At 41.9% G+C, this 22,673-nt stretch overlaps 1 protein-coding gene across 1 annotated transcript in view; it reads left to right on the forward strand.

Moving 5' to 3' along the window:
- The window catches only part of iqgap1 (IQ motif containing GTPase activating protein 1), a 45,156-nt gene extending 22,695 nt beyond the window's left edge, over positions 1-22,461 (forward strand). The window contains exons 4-37 of the mRNA XM_035682466.1: positions 445-522; positions 1,642-1,718; positions 3,043-3,110; positions 3,542-3,655; positions 4,626-4,804; positions 5,368-5,455; positions 5,554-5,711; positions 5,807-5,891; positions 5,972-6,135; positions 6,901-7,061; positions 7,158-7,282; positions 7,475-7,638; positions 12,449-12,539; positions 12,675-12,842; positions 13,263-13,405; positions 13,487-13,657; positions 13,774-13,857; positions 13,950-14,021; positions 14,324-14,393; positions 14,492-14,856; positions 15,019-15,182; positions 15,428-15,652; positions 15,864-16,004; positions 16,121-16,205; positions 17,141-17,373; positions 17,505-17,637; positions 17,807-17,909; positions 18,046-18,181; positions 18,279-18,366; positions 18,897-19,106; positions 19,201-19,367; positions 20,997-21,119; positions 21,750-21,858; positions 21,973-22,461. Of these exons, the coding sequence (XP_035538359.1) occupies positions 445-522; positions 1,642-1,718; positions 3,043-3,110; positions 3,542-3,655; positions 4,626-4,804; positions 5,368-5,455; positions 5,554-5,711; positions 5,807-5,891; positions 5,972-6,135; positions 6,901-7,061; positions 7,158-7,282; positions 7,475-7,638; positions 12,449-12,539; positions 12,675-12,842; positions 13,263-13,405; positions 13,487-13,657; positions 13,774-13,857; positions 13,950-14,021; positions 14,324-14,393; positions 14,492-14,856; positions 15,019-15,182; positions 15,428-15,652; positions 15,864-16,004; positions 16,121-16,205; positions 17,141-17,373; positions 17,505-17,637; positions 17,807-17,909; positions 18,046-18,181; positions 18,279-18,366; positions 18,897-19,106; positions 19,201-19,367; positions 20,997-21,119; positions 21,750-21,858; positions 21,973-22,086 (4,656 nt within the window). The 3' untranslated portion in view covers positions 22,087-22,461. The remainder of the gene's footprint in view (positions 1-444; positions 523-1,641; positions 1,719-3,042; positions 3,111-3,541; positions 3,656-4,625; positions 4,805-5,367; positions 5,456-5,553; positions 5,712-5,806; positions 5,892-5,971; positions 6,136-6,900; positions 7,062-7,157; positions 7,283-7,474; positions 7,639-12,448; positions 12,540-12,674; positions 12,843-13,262; positions 13,406-13,486; positions 13,658-13,773; positions 13,858-13,949; positions 14,022-14,323; positions 14,394-14,491; positions 14,857-15,018; positions 15,183-15,427; positions 15,653-15,863; positions 16,005-16,120; positions 16,206-17,140; positions 17,374-17,504; positions 17,638-17,806; positions 17,910-18,045; positions 18,182-18,278; positions 18,367-18,896; positions 19,107-19,200; positions 19,368-20,996; positions 21,120-21,749; positions 21,859-21,972) is intronic.
- The last annotated feature ends 212 nt before the right edge of the window (positions 22,462-22,673 follow it).

Here is a 22,673-nt window from a genome sequence, read left to right on the forward strand (position 1 = left end):
CTAAAATGCAAATGTGCTAATTAAGATAGAATCCCAGTATCAAAAGGCAACAATTGTTAATCCTAAAATGAAACAGCATTGGCTATTTCAACCATCTTTTTGACTGGGGCATCATTTTATAGCTTTTGTAAAAGCGGGAAGTGTCAGTCAAATGCTCTAAAGACTCCATACCATATGTGTTTTGAGCCAAAAGTTGACTACAAAACGCTTTCTGCCTTTTATGGAGCTGTAAACAGAAGAGCTTATCTCCATCATTTTAGTCTGATATGTAACTATGAAATCTTTATGGTTCTACAAGCGTTTGTGGAGTGTGTATCGACACAGTGTTGTAACCTGAAGCTGGGGAAGATGGGGCCTCAGTGGGAATGAGGCTGGATTTGAGTCTTTGATTTAGGACAGAACTACGTGTTTGTCGTGTCCTGACGTTTTCTTTCTCTCTTGCAGGCGACGGGTCTCCATTTCAGACACACAGACAATGTCATCCAGTGGCTCAACGCCATGTCAGAGAAGGGACTGCCAAAGGTGAGCACCCGTCTGTGGTCTCTCACACACATACACCAATGCTATCTGTCACATGCAAATATACCTGTAATTGAAACTAGAGTCGGAGTAGTGCTAATCTTTATTTTATTGAATATAAACCATCAGCCAGGGGCTCCTAAGACCAAAATTTAAGTTCTGTTTATTCTTTAGAAATACTTTCTATTTTTGTATTTATTCATTTGTTCAACAGTATTTTTTTTTTTGGTCCTTTACAGGCCCGGCAGACCGTATTGGTTTTGCATGATTTAGGTCATTACCTGCATATATATACAGTTTGTTACATTAATCCTGAATATTATTAAATTATATTGGTTTTAGAATGATTACCTGCCTTCAGGGCATCCATTGGTGCCAGCTTATTTCAGAATAGTATGAAAATAAACTTGCAGAGACTATGCTAAGGAATTAAGGAATGTTTTCTTTGCAGTACAATCAAGAAAACTCTAACTCTAAAAATATGTTAGATTTCACATTTCACATGAACCTTTAAAAGGTTTTGGTCGTTCATTTTACTTAAAGAATTGCTGTTTAGCAAACAATAATTGGCAACCAACAGTGTTTATAGTGATGAATTATCTACCCCAAACAAGGTTTTCAGTCTGTGCAAGTCAGTTTTCACACTGTGGTGAAATGATCTGAGACCAGTACAGAAGAGAGGTCAATAGATTTGTAAAGTGTGTATGTTTTGTTAGTGAAATGGTCCTTTAAGACCTTAAGAAGACTTACCCTGAAAGAAGTAAACAGTGGCCTATTATAGTACAAGTGCTTTTCTGAGAACTTTCCACCATGTCTGCTCTGGAGAAACTCTGAATACTTGTCATTATGTTGGCATGAAAAGAAATTGAGTATCAGCCCAAAATATCACCAGTTGGCAGCTTCAGCAGAAAATATAAGCAACTGCCTTGAAAAGTTCCAGTTCCATTGCGCCACAAATACAATGTCAGGGCGTGTGAATGCACATTTACATTGTGCAACTCCCCCTGTTTGAGCTAATATCCTGAATCACTCCTGCACACATGCTGCGACACGTTGGCATGCTATCGTGGACCTGCTGAAAGTGCTGTTCTGATTGACTTACTGTTCCTGTCTGTGTTTCAGATCTTCTATCCCGAAACCACAGACATATATGACAGGAAGAACATGCCACGCTGCATCTACTGTATACATGCACTCAGGTACTCTCTCTGTTTTTCTTTCTCTTTCTTTGTCTGATTACATTCTACAATCTGGGTATGTGGCCTTGCAGCATGTTGGTTGAACACAATCAGATTACTGATTAGATTATTCAAATTCAAACTGAAAAGCATTAAAAACACCGTGTTGGGGTCAAAAAACAGATAGTGTTTTAACTGTTTGCTGTAGAAATCGTATCAATTCCTCATTCACTGGATTGTGAGCGCTCAAACGACTCACTTGACAGGCTCTTTATTCCCTGTGGTCTGAGTATGTTTCAAGTCTGTGACATTTTTATGAGGTGAACTGTGCAGTTTTTCAGCAGAAAGGCATTCAGTGGTACAAGGTATGGACCAGTTTGTTTTAATAGAGCATTTTACCTCAGGTAAAATGGATGCAGAGGCCAACCAGCAGAGCAGAGGCACGGTTTTAGTGTTTATGTGCTTGTATGTGCCCATGTTCCAGGCTGTTGACTGGCCCAAACACAAACCAGTAACACCCGGACGGCACAGCACTGCCAGAGAAACGTGCTCATTAACGTTTTAATTAAAAACCACAGAAAACAAGCAACATAGTTGGTCCAACTGGTGTTATTTCTATACTAGAATTTGAATTTTTTTATGTCTAAAAAAGTAGTTTATCTTGTACAGCTGTGTAGCAGCATCAGAGGATTTACAGCAATATCAGTGTATCAAGCAAAACATATTTCACAGAATTTATGGGATTCATGTCAAACATGATGTTTTACTTACATCTGTAATATTAAATCTGCTATTAAGAGCCAGACAGGAGCTCTATTCCTTATTTTCCTTTCTGTCCTCCTCTGCCTTCTTCTGCTTCTTCAAAATGAAGTTAGCTTCGTCCACATGCCTATATCTCTTCAACAATAAACATAGCCGCATTTTTTAAAATGTCTGTTAGCTTTTAATCTGAGAATCATTTTACTTCCTGAATAGCAGCACGGTTTTATTGGTTTACCTCGCTTTGTCCCAGCGGGCAAACAAACAAATTACAACAAACCATTTCCCTGCATTTGTTTGAATTATCTCCCATCTGCCTCTCAGTAATCTGCAGCTTCACAGCAGAAAAAGGACATGAGTGGCAGCACAATGTTGACCTAAAAGGACATTTTAGATAAAATGACATTCTGATATTTGTGTGGTCTGACCTGTCGACCCTAAAACCCCTCCTACTCCCCTCAATTTCTTTTGGTAATTCGGTTCGACTGAAATTATAGGACAGTATAACCGTATAGCCTGAGCAAAAAACCCTGTATTGTACTCTGTCATATGTCTTTATTTATTGCATCTCTGTCCTCTTTTACAGCCTTTACCTGTTCAAACTTGGCCTAGCCCCTCAGATCCAGGACCTGTATGGAAAAGTCGATTTCACTGGTAAGAGTGTGAGCTTGAACACAAATCTGTTTTCCTCATTTTGTCCCTGTTAACCCAATTATGTCTTTTTAAATCCACAACGTTATAAATGTCAGCATGTTGCCAAAGTTAACATGAAGTTTAAGATGTGTTGAATTTGTCTGCAGCACTCAGAGGAGGAGCACACAGCTTTGTTTTTCAGCAGGAGCTGCTGGAAATGTGAAAGTCATTAGTAATTGTGAGAGCTTTTCCTGTCAGTTGCATTCCCGCTCAGCTCCCCGTACCAGAGCCAGATTCAGAAATCTGATTATCACACATGAGCCAGGAACAGTCTGTCTCCACAGTCTCCCACTTCCCTAACCCAGCCCCCGTCAGCTCCCACTCCTCTCTTTTTGTTTTTTTTCCACCTCTGTCCATTGATCTGTTCCTTCTGCTCTGTCTTTCTCTCCCAGAGGAGGAGATCAACAACATGAAGAGCGAGCTGGAAAAGTATGGCATCCAGATGCCCGCCTTCAGCAAGATTGGCGGGATCCTGGCCAATGAGCTCTCTGTGGACGAAGCTGCATGTGAGAGGGGCTCAGATGTCATGGGGAGAGGGCGGGATCTGATAGCTGCGGATTATTTACTTTAGTTGACTTGTGCTTTCATAATGAAATGATACAAATGTCCTCTGGAGGTCAATTTAGCCATTTTTTGGATTTGTCAGTAGTTTCCCTAAGACACCCTTTCTGCCCTATTTTACTGCAGCATTTTCAAGCACAAATACATCTAACAGTTTTATTACACAGTTCCAATTATAATGAGTCAATGTTCTCTCTAAATCAATTGAAAATCAACAAAGAAAGTCTATAATAGAGATGTTATTCATATATTTTATCTCAATGACAAAGCACAATTTGTTTACTTACAGCTAAAATGATCAAAGTTGTTTTTGTCTTTGTGCAACTCATAAAAACGATTGTTTCCCAAAATTTGCTTAAAAAAGCAGTTTTATTTATTATATACAAAATCAGGGACACTTACTAATTTCGGAGGGTTAACTGCATCAAAATTAATTTCCTAAGAAAGGAAAAGTTAGACGGATTGGGAAATACACTTAATTGTGTTCTTGCAGAGACTTAGATGAGTAAATCGATACCACACTCATGTTTGTCTGTTAAATATAAAGCTAGCCAGCAGACTACCGTAGCTTAGTTTAGCTTAGCTTAGCTTAGCTTAGTTTAGCATGAAGACTGTAAACGAGGGAAAAACCTAGCCTGGCTCTGACCAAAGGTATAAAGATGTGCCTACCAGCACCCATGAAGCTCACAATGACAATGCCAGGCTAGGTGTTTGCCCCTACTTGAAGCAGTTATGCTAAGCTAATGGCCACATCGCTATGGTTTCATATTCATTAGACAGTCAGAAGAGTGGTATCAAGTTCAAGAGCTATATTAGTAACATAATACAATATTGATTAATTGACAGATATTTAATGATATCGATAAAATATATATAACACATATATGAACTCATCATCTTCCCTTCCATCCTCAGTACATGCTGCTGTGATCGCCATCAACGAGGCCATCGACCATGGCGTACCAGAGGGCACGGTGGCTGCTATGCAGAACCCCAACGCCATGCTGCTCAACTTGGATACTAGCTGTGCTCGCCAGTACCACGACACACTGTACCAGGCCAAGGGAGAGAAGGTGGCCAACTCACGCAAACGGGTACGAAGTATTAAACTTCAGCAACAAAGGCTCACAGACGGTGTGTGGTGAATGCTGCGCACAGGTTTCAGATGGCCACAAAAGAATGGTGGCCTGGGGCACGTTCTGCTTGAGAGGCCATAAACAGCCCATATAATTAAAACTGGGGTTCATCGTCCACTTTTAAATTAGAAAATAATTGAACATACAGCCTAAAGCAGAAGAACATTTTGGCATCAGACAGAGTAAAATGCTGAGGCAACACAACAGAAATGAAAACAACCACTACAGTAAATAATGGTGGCTGGAAGATGGACTGGCCGGTGCCAAAGAGAGGAGTAAGATCACTCCATCCTCTTGACAGATGTCTCAGCAATGTCTTGCAGTGATTGATGAATGTAGGATGTGTGATGTGATTTGTGAAGTTTGTTTTGCCAATAGGAATAGCAAATAAATGACCAAAATTACCCTGAATATCAGCACAAGAGAATAAAAGTACCCTCTGGAAAGAAATATATTTTACTTTGGTGTCATGTCAGAGGTAGTAATGCTAAAATAATATTTTTGTTGCTCTGCTCCAAAAGCAAATGGAGAATGCCGACGCAGAGAGAGATGTGTACGATGAGCTTCTCACCCAGGCTGAAATCCAGGGCAACGTCAACAAGGTCAATGGTAAGTGACATGAACTCACACCCACATTTATTTACAGATTTGTGCATTTGTCTTGGTTTCCATGCTACAGCAGTGAAACTTTAACCTCTGTCCCACAGTGAGCAACGCCTTGAGTGCAGCTGAACAGGCACTGCTGAGTGGCGATGAAAATAAGCTATACGAGGCCCTTAAAGCCATGGGCATTCAAAACCTGCAGGCCCAGAACAAAGGCTGGTATCTCAAACAGATGCAGGCTGACCGAGAGACTAAAGAGCAGGTAGGGATCAGTGTGCAGACGAAGCTGTACTCTTGTGTCAAGGTTCTTGTGTGCTTCCCTGTCTCCTTATTTTAACTTGATTTCTTCCTCATTAGGGGTCTCCAGGAGAAGCCCTGATTAAGGATGAGTTGCAGAGCGCCGTGGACGTGGCCAATGAGATTGCAGCGGGCTACCTAAAGAGTATGCACATAACACATACATTTAAACAAAAGTTGCCCCACAGCTTCTTTGAATTCATCTGTCATTTTCTGTGTGTGTAGTGCTGAAGGCGGTGGAACGCATCAACGCTGCCATCAGGGCGGGTGTGCCAGAGAAGACAGTGGAGGAGCTGATGAACCCCGAAGCTCAGCTGCCCGAGGTCTACCCCAGTGCTGCAGACCTCTACCAGAGAGAGCTGGTCAGCCTGCAGCAGCAAAGCCCAGAGGTACCCGCAAAGAACAGCTTGTCCCCTTAAGAAGTCTACAATCCAAAAATCTAAATTTCCGGCCTTAAAATATCTTCAGTTCCTTATGACTTTTTTTTTTTTTACAGCTTTTAACATTTGTTTTGATTAATGAAGTTAATGTTATATATAAAGTTTTGCTGTTAAAAAGTTGTATTGATCATGACGTAACAACTACAAAACTGCCATGGAACAAAATTTCTCTTCATATCATTTGTACTATTGAAATTCCACCTGTTGAAACCTGCAGAAACACACTGACGCAAAAGGAAATACACAACCCACACTTGCACCGTTGCATTATTATTTGCAAAAAACATGTGATCCTGTGGCTTTTGAGGCTAAATTTAAAGACCAATCAACGACCGAGAGCCCCTCACCTAGTCATCAGTCCACACATCGCTGCCATCTGAGCAGTTTATACAGTTTATATTACTGCAAGTGTGCTCGGGCAGTCTATTTTATGTTGAACTGATAACATATAGAGACACATTGAAATAAAAAATAAGATAAAAATAGAAATAAAAAAGAAATAATTGTCAGTTGCAGCCCTGCAACACCTACATTTTTAACACTGTGTAACTTATCTCTCATAACTGACGGCTTCATCACCCACACACCAGTTGCTTTAGACCCTGTTTGATGTTCCAGTCTGGCTATAAATCAAGACACCATCAGCATATTGTTTGGCCCCTGGTAGTCTGGCACTTTGACATATGAGGTAAATTTGTGTCCTGTGTCCTGCAGGGCTCGCTGTCCCACCCTGAGCTGCTCGTTGCCGTGGAGATGCTGTCTTCGGTGGTGCTGATGAATGAGGCCATGGATGTTGGAGACCGGGCTGCCCTCTGGAAACAGCTGTCCAGCGCCGTCACTGGACTCAGTAACGTGGAGGATGAATATGCACAGAGGTGAGTGTCCACAGCGGGACTCGGTGACACACACGCCTTAATGAGGTTTCACTGAGGCGGGCTGTTGATGTGGTACCGTACCTGTGTGTTCCTCAGGTATATGGATGAACTGATGCGTCTTAAGGCAGTGGCCAGAGAGGAGGGCTGCGACTATCTGACCTGGAACGACATCCAAGCCTGTATCGACCAAGTCAACCTGACTGTGCAGGAGGAGCATGAACGTAAGAGACCGACACTCACATCCATTTACACATAAATACCTAATCTATGTCCAAATCAATGAAAAGTAACACCTACACACACACATTTGGCATAAGTAATTTGTTCAGGTTCAGAATCAACATATCAACATAAATGTCATCGTTAATTAAACTGTGACTACAGAGTCGTAATGGGTCTATTTGTATTTGTAGGTATTGCTGCCATCGGACTCATCAACGAGGCCCTGGATGAAGGGGATCCCATGAAGACCCTGGAAATGCTGCAGAACGCCTCAGCCAAGCTCACAGATGTGGACCCGTCTGTGGCTCAGCACTACCATGACAAACTGCTGGAGGCCCGCCGGGAGAAGGCTCATGTAAGACACACACACAACATACACAGCGTCCTACAGCTGCTGTTGAAAGGAAGATGTAGAAACTAGATGTTCAGGTTATCATCTATAGACAAGTATGAGGTTTGGATGACTGACTTTACCCCAGCCATCGTGTGAGTATTCAGGAGAGCCTTATGCAAACACTTCATGCAAACAGCACTGGCTACAGTTACACCCAGACTTTTGACGGGCTTTTTACTGCAGCTCAGACAGTTGAAAGTTGTCAGCGCTGTACACAGTACGACTGGGCATATGACAGGTGTATTTTCGGTTTTAATGTGGGTGCTCTGCAGTTGCAGCTGCAGTTATTGTGTAAGTGTATAAAGAGGCCAGTTTCCTGCTTAAACAAGCTGGGGGCCAAAAATGTGCAGCTGTTTGAGGTTCAATATTTGCTCTAGTTCAGACAGTAAGCTGCTGAATAAATACTGTCCAGCAAGGTATCCATGTAGTTTTGTTGGAATTCTTGCACCTTAATGTTTTGTGAATTATGAATTAGTAATTCATACCCCCAAATTATTAGTTTTTGTGAACGCAGCACATGTAAATTCTATGCAGACTGCTGGTTATGAGTACTTTATTCCAATATGAGCAGCTGTATTTTGATAATATTGATACTGAAATAATATTTTTTTAACATCATGATGCTGATTTCAACTACATGTATATAACAAGGCTAGCCCTACTCTAAGCCAAAAATGAACCATTAATCATCATGTCCATTTATTTTGAAAGGACCAATTGTCTAACTCATACATTTTGAGAAGCAATTAGTCACAAGGGCGCCTCTGGTAAGGACATCAGGGTGGATTACATCACCTGAAATCCTCAAAAGCTTAAAAACCAAAAACAATGTCACTGTAATATCCAATAATATCCAAATGCTGTATAGATGGATTACTGTGATGTGGGATCACAGACCCATCGTGGTTGCAGATGGCTCAATGTGACTCAGGCCTCTGAGCATCACATGACACCACCAGACTGCTGATGTCATAGTGTGATCATCATATCCCCCACTCACTTCCTGTCATATATGTCTGTATCTGACCTGTCTGTCTGTGTCTCCTTGCTCTCTCTGTCTCTCTCAGTTTTATGAGGCTTGACCTATAGTTCCGCCCCCGGGTTTCACATGTGCACCCCTAAGTCCCGAGAGGGATGCACACTGAACAGGTCTTTCTCCAAAGCGGTTCATCAGCACTCTGCTGTCTCTGACTCATTTGCCTGCGTTATCATTACTTGAGTGAAGCGGACAAATGAATGTCCCTCTTGTATGTGTGTGTGTCTGTGCAGCACATTTGCATGTGATATTACAGGAAGCCTACCACATTTGGGTGGTTTTCCTGAAGCAAAGGTCAAGTGGTGAGGTTAGACTGTAGGAGCTAGGTATGTTTCTACCACAGTGCACGGAGGCGCAGAGGAGGTGAACAACACCTATTGAACATAAAGTGGAAGTTCCTATTAATCAAACCTCAGAGTTAAATCTCGCTCCTGTTTTCTTCAGAACGAGGTCTGTAAATAGAACAGTTCTCAGTGCATCCGTTTTAGTACCGAGTGCTGTTTTTATGCTATGTACATACAGATAAAGGAAGTTTCTTATCAAGGTTGGACAATACTTGGCCACTGCCCACACACTGTTTCAAATGTCAACAGGCATCTAAACGCTTGAATACATCATGTGGGAACTCTTTTATAACGGGACCTGGAAAAAAATTAGAAGCAGGAAAAAAAGCTAAACTATTTTCCTGCTGATTTCACAGGCATAGGAAATAACAAGCCAGGCCTCAGTTATTCGCTTCCATAAAAGGGCAGAAAGCTGACCACTTTACTAAATGGGCCAGGCCCATGGGCACACACCGTCCTCTGGCTGTTGATTGGTGAATGTGGCTGTTTGAGGTGATGACCTAATGACAGAGGAAGTTGTTAGAGCAGTGTGGGCTTCGTGCTGGAAGGGTCAGTGCCAGGGAGATAATCCCCTGCTGAGAGGGAAGAATCAGAATGCCCCTGGCAGCTTAGAGGAGGCAGAGGAGGTGGCTAAGATCATAGGATGGGTGTTTCCAGGTGATCTGAGGTCAGGGGAGAAGAAGGAACAACAATGCCTGTTTTTTCCGCCTGTGGTTCAATTTGTGACTGCTTCTTGGTGTCGCCTCATTAACTCTGCAGTATTAGAGCAGTTAGTCAGCAAGACAGTCTGGCAGAAGTTGTCTTTGACTGTGGGCTGAGGGCTGTGCCTAGATAAACAGCAGGAAGTCCTGCCCAGACTCTACTGACTAACAAGCTGAATATAGTCCAGTGGAGTCTGCCTCTTCAGATGACTATCACTTCACTTTGTAAGTGCAACAATCACAACTGGGACTGTATAAGTTTCAGTCTAGTCGTGCACTTTGTTCTGTGTGTGTTTTCAAGCTTACCACACTTCTGTGCCTAAAGACATATGAGCTCATAGTTTCTAAGGAAGTAAAAAAAAAAAAAAGGTGTTGTGCAGAAGAAAAGTTTAGAAAGCTGAATTCTAAATTTCCCAACCCCCTCAGCTTTCACTTCCTCTATTTCCATGATTTGCTTCTAACGTGTGATGAACTACAACGCCACGCCAAAGTCCTCCTCTTGCCCACTCTGGCACCACACCCTTTCTAGCGCCTCCTGCCAGCTGCGGTGACTCATCACATACAAATACCAATTAGAGCGCCAAGTGCAAACACACAAACACTAATCAGCGCTCGCCCAGGTGCGGCTTTGTTTACTATAAAGATGGAGCTCATTTGGCTCCCGCTTCTCTGCATGCATGCTGTTGCAGATGTTAGCTGCCAAACCCCCCTCCCCTTGCATAAGAAATCTTCAAGATCAGGTATCAGTCTTACCCGCCCAACTCTTTCACACACACACACCTCCTCTCATCTGCCCTAAAGCACAACATGAAGGGGCGGGGCACATGGAGGGGTAGGCCAAATGAGTTGTCTGTTTTACCAGACTCTAGAAAGCAACTGCAAGTAGCAACCAGCTGCAACACACTTTATACAGAGACAGAGTGCGCCATCTGGATGCAGTTAGGTACAACTACAGTTCATGATGATATGGTGTTGAATTCAGTGTTGAGGTTTTGGTGTGGCCTGTATGGTTAGCAAATGGAATCAAGTGACAAAAAGGAAAAATCCACACTTAACACTGTTTAAAAAAAAAAATACATATGTTGTCACATTTCTAGCATTTTTATGTCTGTGGCATTCTTCTGTTCTTTTGGATGACTGGCCAAATTCAATTTAATTCATCTTTTTTTAATCAGGCAGTCTCATTGAGATTAAAGAGAGAGTCAAGAAGGAGAAACATTCACAAAAACACAACCCACAAGCAGAAACACAAGGAATTGATTAAAAAAAAAAAAACATCAGATAGTAAAGCTTTAAAATCTCCCATGAAAATGCAGCATTTAGGTTTGAGGGCACTTAAAAGGTCCATAGTACCTGAAACAAACATTAGTGCGTACATGAGGGTGGTCTAATTTAGTTACTTGATCATGTACTGTAGTTAGATTTAAATGAGAGTAGAAATGACATGGCCTTTTCCATCTAACCCTTTAAATACAGAGAGCATAATCTCCCTAGTCAAGGACAGACATGAAGGTTGACTGCACAATGGTTTTACAGTAGGAGGAAGACAGACATCCTTTAATTTAATTTAATAAGCCAGTTATTTTTTTAATTTTTGAGTTAACTGTTGAATATGAATCTTGAATGATAGTGATAATGATAGCTGTCAAGCCAAATTCCATGTCTATGTATTTCCTGCAGCTACAACACAGTTCATTGCTTAAAATATGTCAGCGATGTGCCAGTCCCTCCTAATCAGAGAGCTTCTCAATCACAAATGTAGAGAGAGATATCAACAACAGTACACACAATTAACACACTTTAATGATAAAGTCCAGGAATGAATTGTTCTGACAAAGTCTAAGACCAAGACAAAGCAAAAAAAAAACCTGCAGTTATTATATAGTATAGGACTGCTGGTTATAAGAACTGGCAGTTAGAATTTGTTAAACCCACTCCTGTTGATTTTTTAAAATAGAATTAAAATGAGTCATCATGAGAGAAAAGCTTCATGCCAGGATTATGGGCGTATTTGTTATTTAATTCACCATATTCCCAAGTGCAAAAAGGCTGCTAATGAACCAATTATCTCAGCCTTCTTCTGCTGCTCATGCTGAATATTTGGCTATGTCTTTCTAAGCCAGCAGCAGGGAGAGTAAATGCTCTTCATTCTGATGAAGGTGGGTGGACTGTGAAAACACCAGGGACAAGGATGGAAATAAGTCCATGACTATGTTGTTCTATCCAACCAAAGTCTGATATGTTATATTTTATGAATTTATTATGATGTTTGTAACAAAACAAAACAAGACATTGCTCGTATCAATCGCAGGCTTAAGAACAAGCATATACATTTTCACACAGATAGAGATGTATCTCCTGAGAAAGAATGCATTTTATAGATTTGTTAGAAGGACATTTGAATTTGTATTTTACTCTAGTAGTTTTTATTGGTCACAAATCATGCTTGTAGGATTCCGCCCCTTAAAAATCTGATTTTGAATGAGCACAGAGAAAGTTTCCACTTTCAGCAGATGAATGTGAAAATATCCTTCCAACTCTGCACATGCATCATTGTGCACAGTGAAGTTAAAGCTCTCGCATTTGGAGGAGAAAACATAAACTGGCAGATGGTGTGTGTGTGTGTGTGTGTTTGAGTGTGTTTGCTGTGCACTGTTAGTTTAGTAACATATTTCCCTGTGTCCTTCCAGGAGACCCAAGACCCGTCAGCTGTGCTGTGGCTGGATGAAATCCAGGATGCCATTCTGAAGGCTAACCAGGACACACAGGAGGCCCTACAGTGTAAGAGCACACTCATTTCATTTTACTGGACCCATTTTATATATAAAGTTGCATAATGTTTGCTAACCGCCCCTCTACCAGTGTCCCTGAAGTGAAGAGCGCCAATGGCTGATTTGTTTGTGTTTGTGTCCGCAGTCTCGCAGTCCATCCAGGCTATCAATGAGGCCGTGGACAGCGCTGATCCAGCTCAGACCTTGGCTGCTCTGCGTAACCCCGGTGCAGGACTGTATGGTGTCACCTCTGAGTGTGCACAGACCTACCAGGATGACCTGGCCAAGATCAAGGACAAGAAAAAGACAGAAGGTGTGGAAAACGTTTAGGGATGAATAAGGGGAAGGACTAATGTATTTGTCACAACTTGGTAGCTTGGTACTGTAATGCCATCAGAAAGGTGGCATTCACTGTCGATAATGTCCACTTTGATGAAACTCAGAGGACTGATGCATCTCTTCAGTGGGTTCTAGAAGTAAAGTCACACTATTTGGCTTGATGAGACTCTGAGACGCTCTGCTTACAAACCGCTTTGAGTTTTATTGCCATGTGAAAATAAAAACTTAAAATCATCCAATTTGTTATTAAAACTCACATTCAAAACTACAAAGGGATTTACCTGCTGCACTGCATCACTGAAATAAATGTAAAATGGAAGCACAATGCTTCTTTCTAATTACTGGCCCAGGTTGTGCCTCCATCGTGTTCACTTGCATTCTGCTCTCTGTCCAGGCGATAATAGCAGTGAGTGGGTGAAACACTGGGTAAAAGGAGGACACAACTACTACTACAATCTGAATACCAAGGAGGGCACCTGGGTGGAGCCCGAGGGCTTCCTACAAAACAACTCCCAGCTTAACAAGGAGGACATCCAGGTAGGTAACCGTCCCTGCGCAGCACTGCACGGCTGTAGCTTTTTTAACACAGCATTAAACTGGTTTTATTCTCCCTGTCAGTCGGTGGTTTCCGGGGTAACCACAGCCTACAATCGAGAACAGCTGTGGCTGGCCAATGAGACTCTAATTGCCAAGCTGCAAGCTCGTTGCCGTGGCTACCTGGTGAGAAATGGCCTAAAGGAGCGGATGAACTTCCTGAAATCCCAAGATCCAGCTGTTACATGCATACAGGTGAGACAGACATATATACAACCATCATCCTGAGTTTATACATAGAAATCTGTCTGCTATAAGGACTTATTATTATACTGATTCTCTTATCTTTATCTTATCTTTTTTTTTCTCAGGCCCACTGGAAAGGCCACAAACAGAGGAAGAAGTTCAAAGATCGTAAGCAGTATCTGAAAGACCACACTGATGAGGCCATCAAGGTAAGATTATTATGCAATGTCTGTAATCTCAATCTTATTATCAGTAGTTTAAATGCAGTTAAGACTAAGGGATTTGTTTTTGTCTCTTTCAGATCCAGTCCATGGTTCGGATGCACCAAGCTCGTAAGAAGTATAAGGATCGCCTAAAGTACTTCCAAGATCACGTGAGTATTAGTAGCCTACAACCTTGTTACATAAATTATCTGTAAATTGAGTAAAAAAAAATCAGGGTTTAAAGTAAACAAATTGCACCGTTATCTAATAAAAGCTTTAAATCACTGTGTATAAATTTCCCCTGACACATCCGCTGACATTTAGTCCGTGCCCTCCGGGGTTTGAGGGAGGCTCATTTAGCACCCTGACGTGTGTGGAGTCATTCCCACTCTGACTCACAGTGGATTCCTGTGGTACCCTTTCATAATGGAAAACTATTGATCAGCAAAGTGATTGCTGTTTTGTTCTGCAGATCAATGACGTGGTGAAGATTCAGGCTTTCATTAGAGCCAACAAGGCAAGAGACGATTACAAGACGCTGAGTGAGTAGAATCCCGACAAGTGCTAAGTGTTAAACAGAATTGGTCTTCAGTTTTGGTGGTTGCTTGACTCTCACAATGTCCTTCCTCATCATCAACAGTCAACGCTGATGATCCCCCGATGGCGGTGGTGAGGAAGTTTGTCCACCTGCTGGACCACAGCGACCAGGACTTCCAGGAGGAGCTGGAACTGATGCGGCTCCGCGAGGAGGTGGTCACCAACATCCGCTCCAACCAGCAGCTGGAGAACGACCTGAACCTGATGGACATCAAGATCGGCCTGCTGGTGAAGAACAAGATCACGCTGCAAGAGGTGGTCTCCCACAGCAAGAAGCTGACCAAGAAGAACAAGGGCCAGCTGTCTGACATGATGATGATGAACAAGCAGAGGGGAGGCCTGAAGGCCCTCAGCAAGGAGAAGAGGGTCAAGCTGGAGGCATACCAGTTCCTCTTTTACCTGTTACAGGTAACGTCACAATACATCTCTGTTCTTTGATTGCTTTGTCTTTGTTTCATGTAAAACAAGTCATATATACTGTAGATGCAGAACAACAAGTTGAAGACACTGGCAGCGGTCTCACCAGTCGATACTGTAATAATATTTAACCAAATTTTTGCTTCTTTTCAGACCAACCCCACGTATCTCGCCAAGCTGATCTTCCAGATGCCGCAGAATAAATCCACAAAGTTCATGGACTCTGTTATCTTCACCCTGTATAACTACGCCTCCAACCAGAGAGAGGAGTACCTGCTGCTCAAGCTCTTCAAAACTGCCCTGCAGGAGGAGATCAAGTAAGAGACAGACACTGAAACCCAGTCAGCAATCATTTATCAGGGTGTCTGCAAAGTCTAAAATCAAAGAATCTAAATATAGGCCTTAAAATGTCTTAAATTTGACAGGTCTTATTTGTCTTAAAAGCACACATGTTAAGTCTTAAATTGAACCTGTTGAAACCTTCAGAAACCCTGTTAATGTTTTAAATCAGATGAAGCCTGGTTCATGAATTCATCAAATGTTGCCTTTAAACCGTCTGCAGGTCAAAAGTGGACCAGATGAAAGAGATCATCACAGGAAACCCTACAGTCATCAAGATGGTGGTGAGTTTCCACCGAGGGGCACGGGGACAGAACGCACTGCGGCAGATCCTGGCACCGGTCGTCAAGGAGATCATGGATGACAAAACGCTAAACATCAAGACCGACCCGGTGGACATCTACAAGAGCTGGGTTAACCAGATGGAGACGCAGACTGGAGAGGCCAGGTGAGCTGGAGATTGATTTCACTTAAAAGCTAATTTACCAAGCTCAGTACTGATCTGAGGAGTTTCAAAGTTTATAAATTCTTATGGGGTAAAGTTCTTTATTTCTTACCCCTTTGGCAGATTTACATTTGCACATTAGTAAAAACAAAAAAAGTTTCAGAGGTTATGATCAGCTGGTTAATCCCTTTCTGCTGCTGCCTGTCCTCAACAGTAAGCTGCCTTATGACGTGACTCCAGAGCAGGCTATGGCCCACGAGGAGGTGAGGACCAGACTGGAAGCCTCCATCAAGAACATGAAGACCATCACCGACAAATTCCTGTCTGCCATAATCGTCTCTGTGGATAAGATTCCGTACGTTCCTCGCTTACAGGACCGCTGCCTGCATGGATCACATTTTTACAATCAGCTGGTTACAATTACTGTTTTTCCCTCTGCCTAATCTTGTCTGCCCTACGCTATCTTGTCAGATATGGGATGCGTTTCATCTCCAAGGTGCTGAAGGACACCCTACATGAGAAGTTCCCAGATGCTACGGAGGATGAGCTGCTCAAGGTTTGCATCTTAATGTTGGTCCCTTGCGTGCTGCATGGTCTTTAAATGGTCAGTTTACCACAGTGGGACAATGTAGATAATTTCAGTTTGATGTGACAAATGAGTCAAATGGAATTTGATTTGTGGCAGTGGCACGTCAATTTATCAGCCACAACCTCAATCACCATACTGTGATATACAATTCTGTTGAAAACTGGGTGAACTGACCCTTTAATCGTGATGAGTTGGACAACCATAGCTCATCTTCTCTGGCCTCCTCTACCAAAGTGGTTTCTTTCTTCTTATCTCCTGCCTGGCTCTCCCTTCTGTGTTTCTTACACATTTCTTTCCTGTTTTTTTTTTCCCTTTTCTGCTGCAACTCTTTCCACCTTGCCAACCAGCTGTAAGCCTCTCTGTTGGGGTTGAGGTGTCCTTCTTCTCCCTGTCTGCTGACTTTAAGGTGATCAGTGCCACTCTTCTGGCTCCTCCTCTTCCTGCACAAGCTGTGTCCTAACACATTCAAGAGCTTTTCCTCATTTTGCAGTAGTGCCTACCAAACTCCTTAAATTTCAACTCAAGATTCCAACAAAAATTAAATTTTTGCTCTTTTTTGCATGATAACAAATGCACAGGATCCTGATTTTTTTTTTTCTCAGATTATCATGCACTACTGTTTAGTTATAGCTATTTTAAAAAAACTTAAAAGGTTACCTACTGCAGCTTTAAGTTAAATAAAAATATTTGTAGGTTAATGTGTACTACTTATATTTTCTGTTTGTTGATTTAATTCAGTATTGCAAATATTAGTATTTTTGTTGATGGCTGTATTACACTGTATTATTTAAGAGCGTTTATATGCTAATGTGACTTATGGTCATATTTTCATCCTAAAGAATGAAAGTTGTTATTATCATAATAATTGTAACTAACTGAGTCATTTGATTTTGACTTTTTAGATCATAGGAAACCTCTTGTATTACCGCTACATGAACCCGGCTATCGTGGCACCCGACGCCTTTGACATCATCGAGGTGTCGGCGGGGGGCCAGCTGACCACTGAGCAGCGACGAAACCTGGGCTCTGTCGCCAAGATGCTGCAGCACGCCGCCTCCAATAAGATGTTTCTGGGAGACAACGCCCATCTCAATCCCATCAATGAATATCTCAGCGCCTCCTATCAGAAGTTCAGGTGTGAAGTTAATCCTTACAGAAATATGAAGCAGATGTGTTTTTACAGGGATTCTGGAAGTTTTTGTAAAAGGAGCATTCAATTACTTTTTTCCGGCTCGTCTGACTTTATTCTTCCATCTTCCATCACAGGCGATTCTTCCTGGCTGCATGTGACGTTCCCTCTCTTGAGGATAAGTTCAATGTGGATCAGTACTCTGACTTGGTCACCGTCACCAAACCTGTCATCTACATCTCCATCGGAGAGATTATCAACACTCACACAGTGAGTTAGCGCCGCCTTACATTTGCTATTTCTGAAGAGAAAGCTGAAGAGCCAAATATGTATTTAATATGTGTCAGTTGGGGCCTAAGTTGTTCACTCTCAATGTTTTTAGTAGTTTTGTCTTCTCTAGTATGACTAACATACTGACTGGGTACTTCTTTCCTGTTAGCTGCTGCTGGACCATCAGGACGCCATTGCTCCAGAGCACAATGACCCCATCCATGAGCTGCTCGAGGACCTGGGCGAGGTTCCCACCGTAGAGTCTCTCATCGGTGAGTGGAGTGAGGCGGAGAAGGCTTTCTTTGTCAGTGTGGTTGTAAAAATGAGCTACACCAGCTATTAATAAACCACTCAGTATATTATCATGCAATCCTTTTGTGTTCATCTCATCATCTCTGCGTCATTCAGGTGAAAATCCTCTTCCTCCCGACGACCCCAACAAAGAACTGATGGGGAAGACGGAGGTTTCTCTCACACTCACTAACAAATTTGATGTCCCTGGTGAGGCCAACGTTGAGATGGACGCCAGGACTCTTCTGCTCAAGTAAGTTCATACCATACATTCAAGGCCAACTAAATACGATTGTGTCAGAAAATTGAACGTTTTCTTAAATGTCTGTGTTTTTTTTGTTTCTTTTCAGCACCAAGAGGCTCATTGTGGATGTGATCAGGTTCCAGCCTGGGGAGACTCTGACTGAGATCCTGGACTCAACAGCAAGCACAGAACAGGTCAGTTTGTGGACTCGCAGTGTAATAGAACATGTGTTTATGCACAGAGCATCAGTCATTTGAAGTCATACTGTATACAAACCGGACCCTCACCACAAGAAGGTCAGCCAGTAACTTTGTCTACACTGCAGCTTTCATGTGGGTAGAAAACTGCTGGATTGCTTTATGGCACAAAACAGGAAGAAGGTGCTCTACTTCCTTTCAAAGAAGTTTAAAAGCAACATCCTCTTTCCAACAGAAGGGGCTGTGTTTATGGGAAATAATGATACCATTAAAACACAAGAAAAAATAAACAAAATTTTAAAAGCAAATTACTTTAACATGCAGCAAGACTTACATTGTTGCTAACAGAAGTGTGAAATTGAATTGCCTTTATTTAAAAGATATATGGTTTTCATGCTGTACTGACAAAGCTAGAAATAAAGAGTTAAAAAAATAAAAAAGATATATGATTTACAGGTCTCTCTATAGAAATATTGTTTAACTGAAACAACATTAACTATTGTGCATCTTGTTTCCTGGGTTGACAGGAAGCAGAGTACCAGCGTGCCATGCAGAGGAGGGCCATCAGAGACGCCAAGACTCCAGAGAAGATGAAGCAGGTCAAACCGGTGGTGGACGACAGTCTGACACTGCAGGGCAAGAAAGACAAGATCAAGAGCAACCTGCAGAGGCTGGCAGAGCTGGGGAAGGTCCACCCCGAGAACCGCTATCAGGACCTCATCAACGACATCGCCAAGGTAAAAATCAGACCGATTATCTCCGGAAGGGGGACACTTAAAACAACTGTCTCCTCAGTGTTTTATTGACAAGTAATGTGTTCGTTTGTTACAGGACATCAGAAATCAGCGACGGTACCGTCAGCGCCGAAAAGCCGAGCTGGTGAGGCTTCAGCAGACCAACGCCGCGCTCAATTCAAAGACCAATTTTTTCAATGTTCAGATTGATTCTTACAACCAGTATATCAAGACGTGCATGGACAACCTGGCCAGCAAGGGCAAGTGAGTGGCCTTTCATTTTATAACATGTTAAAATTTTTAACCCATATTCTTCATTTTTGGCTGCATGGTAAGGTCTACCTTTAAAGGTGAGTCACATAGGATTCCTGTTTGCACACCAAACAACCCTCAGGCATATGCGACAAAAGCCTTACCTTAGCAAAGTTACAACCGCCATCTGTACGGTGCTCATACAGACAGGAATTATATTTCAAGCTGGAGGGGTAGCAGGCGTTGGGGCAAGTGTTTACATCCCAGATGTAGGGCCAAGAGGTGTGCCTGGGTAGTGGTGACCTAAAAAATAAAATACAATGGACAGCAGTAGAGTAAAATATGAAATATCCAAACTGCACATGTAGATGTCTGACTCATATCAGACTTATTCCCAGTATGAAAGCATTCTGTGTTTTCTCCCTTTTCACTTGCTCGAAGCACATTTCTGAATTGTGCCACAAAATCATGAGTGGGTCACTTGTAACAGGCAGTGGGTCACAGTGTTGATACTCAGACTCCTGCTGGTTTTGATTTTGGGCTTCTAATCAGGGGCTGTTTTACTCCTGCTGCCTGCGTAGACAGAAAACCAGTACTGTGGGTACCAAGGACCAGGGTCCAAACCTCCAGAGTTGAGGTCCATTCCCCCTTTTATGTGAAGTGTTTGTTAGTCGTCATCAAATTACATAAATGTGAAACAGATTGACATCAAGTTGACAGTATATTTATCAAAAAGCCACTGTGTATACTGAGCAGACAGGAAAGATAAATAGACAAACATCAGATGAAGCCCAGAATAAATAGTTTGTTAATTTACTTACTGTCAGATACAACCACAATCTTGAAAACCTCTCTCCTTTGGGCCCAGTATTTCAAAACCTCTAATCTAGATCACAATTATCTTGTCTGTATCTTGCCTTTTTTAGCTATCCAAGATAAAACTAATCTTGTCTGTTTTGTACTGGTTTTTCAGATAGGATCATTCTGATCCAGATAGCACAAGCTCAGGATTACACAATCTAGATTGGCAGGGTTTGAATAGGCCTCCAACTGTTACTGTCAAAGTAATACATACAATACAAACACATGGACTCATAGTCATATAGACCCAGTCTCAATAAACATACGCACCAACACCTCCTCATGCTTGTTGTGTTGATAAATTGACAAAGACTAAAACTAAAGACATTTCCTCTATGTTTTCTTATTTGAGTTAGTTGTGTAAGTCATTTCAGCTCTTTTTCTTTTTTTTTTTCTTTAAAGTCTAGTTTGGATTTTATTTTTTGTGTTTGCTAAAATGTTTTAGTTTTTAGTTTAGTTTTAGTTAACTATAATAACCTCGATCTCTACACCCACGTTTAATCCAACCTCCCAATTGGAACGGGATCGTCCTGATTTTTAGCATCAAAACTATCCTAATGTCCACCTTAGAGTTTTGAAATACTGGGCCCTGATGATGTTGATGAATAAGAATGAATCTCCTCCTCCAGCATGGTGAATATTCACTTTTAACTCGACATAGAAGTATCTCTAAGAATAATGTGAGATGCTGAATAGGTCTGAAATAGTGAGCCATTAATACTGTGCCTTGAGAGATCGTATTACGTTATACTGTACACGTGTCTTCCTCTCTCCTCTCAGGTTCTCACAGAAACCAGGCAACAACAAGACGAAAAAGAGTAAACAGGTTTCACAGAAATACACCGCTGCTCGCCTCCATGAGAAAGGCGTGCTGATTGCTATAGAGGACCTGCAGCCCAACCAGTGAGTTCTGAAATCTTTAACATGTAACTAAACCCCTAAATTCTGCCATATAGAGGAGTGTGTGGCACAGGAGGTAACACCGACCTTAGCTAACCAGCCACGAGCAGCTGCTGTCAGACTCTCCATGTCCACACTGGAAACACAGTTTGGAGCTTTGACAGTCACTAGAAGCACATTCACAGCCATTTTTAAAAGTCTGTGTGGTATCTGTGATGTTACGTTAACTGCGGTGTCTGCGGTGGAGTGTCAGGCCACAACCTGGTGAGAAAAGCTGCCAACATGTATGTCACGTGCCACCAGCCGATAGTAAAATTCAATTGCAATAGCACAGTTTCAACCAGGAGAGGGCGGTTGCTATGCATATTTATAGCACAATATGTAATTCAAATACTACTACATTTTGTTTTTTCTAAGCCACTACTAGTAAAAGTTGTTGATTGGTTGCCTATAATGCTTTTTAAGCTACTTTGAATATCAAAACATGATACATGTGACTTCATCTCAAACTTGTGTTGTCATTTGTGAAAAAGCTTACATTGTGTCAGCAGTGTTAGAGGAATTCTTGATATTTTAAGAGCCATCGGTTTTTCATTGATCAGTTTCTCGTTGTTTACTCTTCTCTCTTCACAGGTTCAAGAATGTTATTTTTGAGATTTCTCCATCAGAGGCTGTCGGCGTTTTTGATGTGAAGGCCAAATTAATGGGCGTGCACTTGGAGACGTTACAGTTAGAATATCAGGTATTATTTCTTTTGTTTCCCGACTGATCAGTAGGCAGATAGTGAACACTGGCGCACATTTAAGATACAGTTGGATGTGATTGATTTTAAGATCTTTTTCTCTTTGTGTCTCAGGATCTCCTCCAGCTGCAGTATGAAGGCGTGGCGGTGATGAAGCTCTTCGATAGGGCCACTATCAATGTCAACCTGCTCATTTTCCTGCTCAACAAGAAATTTTATGGGAAATAGAAAAAGAGAAAAGGATAAAAGGGCTACAGACACTGATTTAAACCACAACATCCTCTTTGAGGGTTGCAGAAAGCCCTGACCTGAACCACCCTGGCTTTCCTACACATTCCCTACTGCACTTCTCTCTAGTGCCTATGCAAAATTTATGTGCATTATTTTTTTATTATGTTGATCACAATATGTTCTTTATTCTTAATGGAACACTCCATTGTGCGACTCAAGCCGGCACACCAAAGAAGTTCGCTGGAGTCTTTTTCTTATTGTCTGTAACTGCAGCAAGGTCAGAGGTTTAAGATTTGTATGTTTTGCTTTAAATATTATGAATATCTTGTGCATGGGCTTCGATTAATTATAAAAATGTATGTTTTATGTAAAGAGATCATGTTTTGTGTCTTTCTTAGCTGTTAGTTTATTTGCTGACCTGACTGATAAAGGCCTGAAAAATATCTCCACCATCAATAACAAAGCGCCAGCATACTTCTCAGCAGGGCTGTAGTGTATGAGACGACTCTTGTCTCCTCTGGACTATTTCTCTGTTGGACTTTGTGTTGCTGTAAACGTTAAAAGTTGTGTGGGGGGGGGGGGAT

Source organism: Morone saxatilis, unplaced genomic scaffold (genome assembly GCF_004916995.1).
Source record: "Morone saxatilis isolate NCDOM2014 unplaced genomic scaffold, NCSU_SB_2.0 Contig11, whole genome shotgun sequence".
In the NCBI taxonomy this organism is placed as follows: domain Eukaryota; kingdom Metazoa; phylum Chordata; class Actinopteri; family Moronidae; genus Morone; species Morone saxatilis.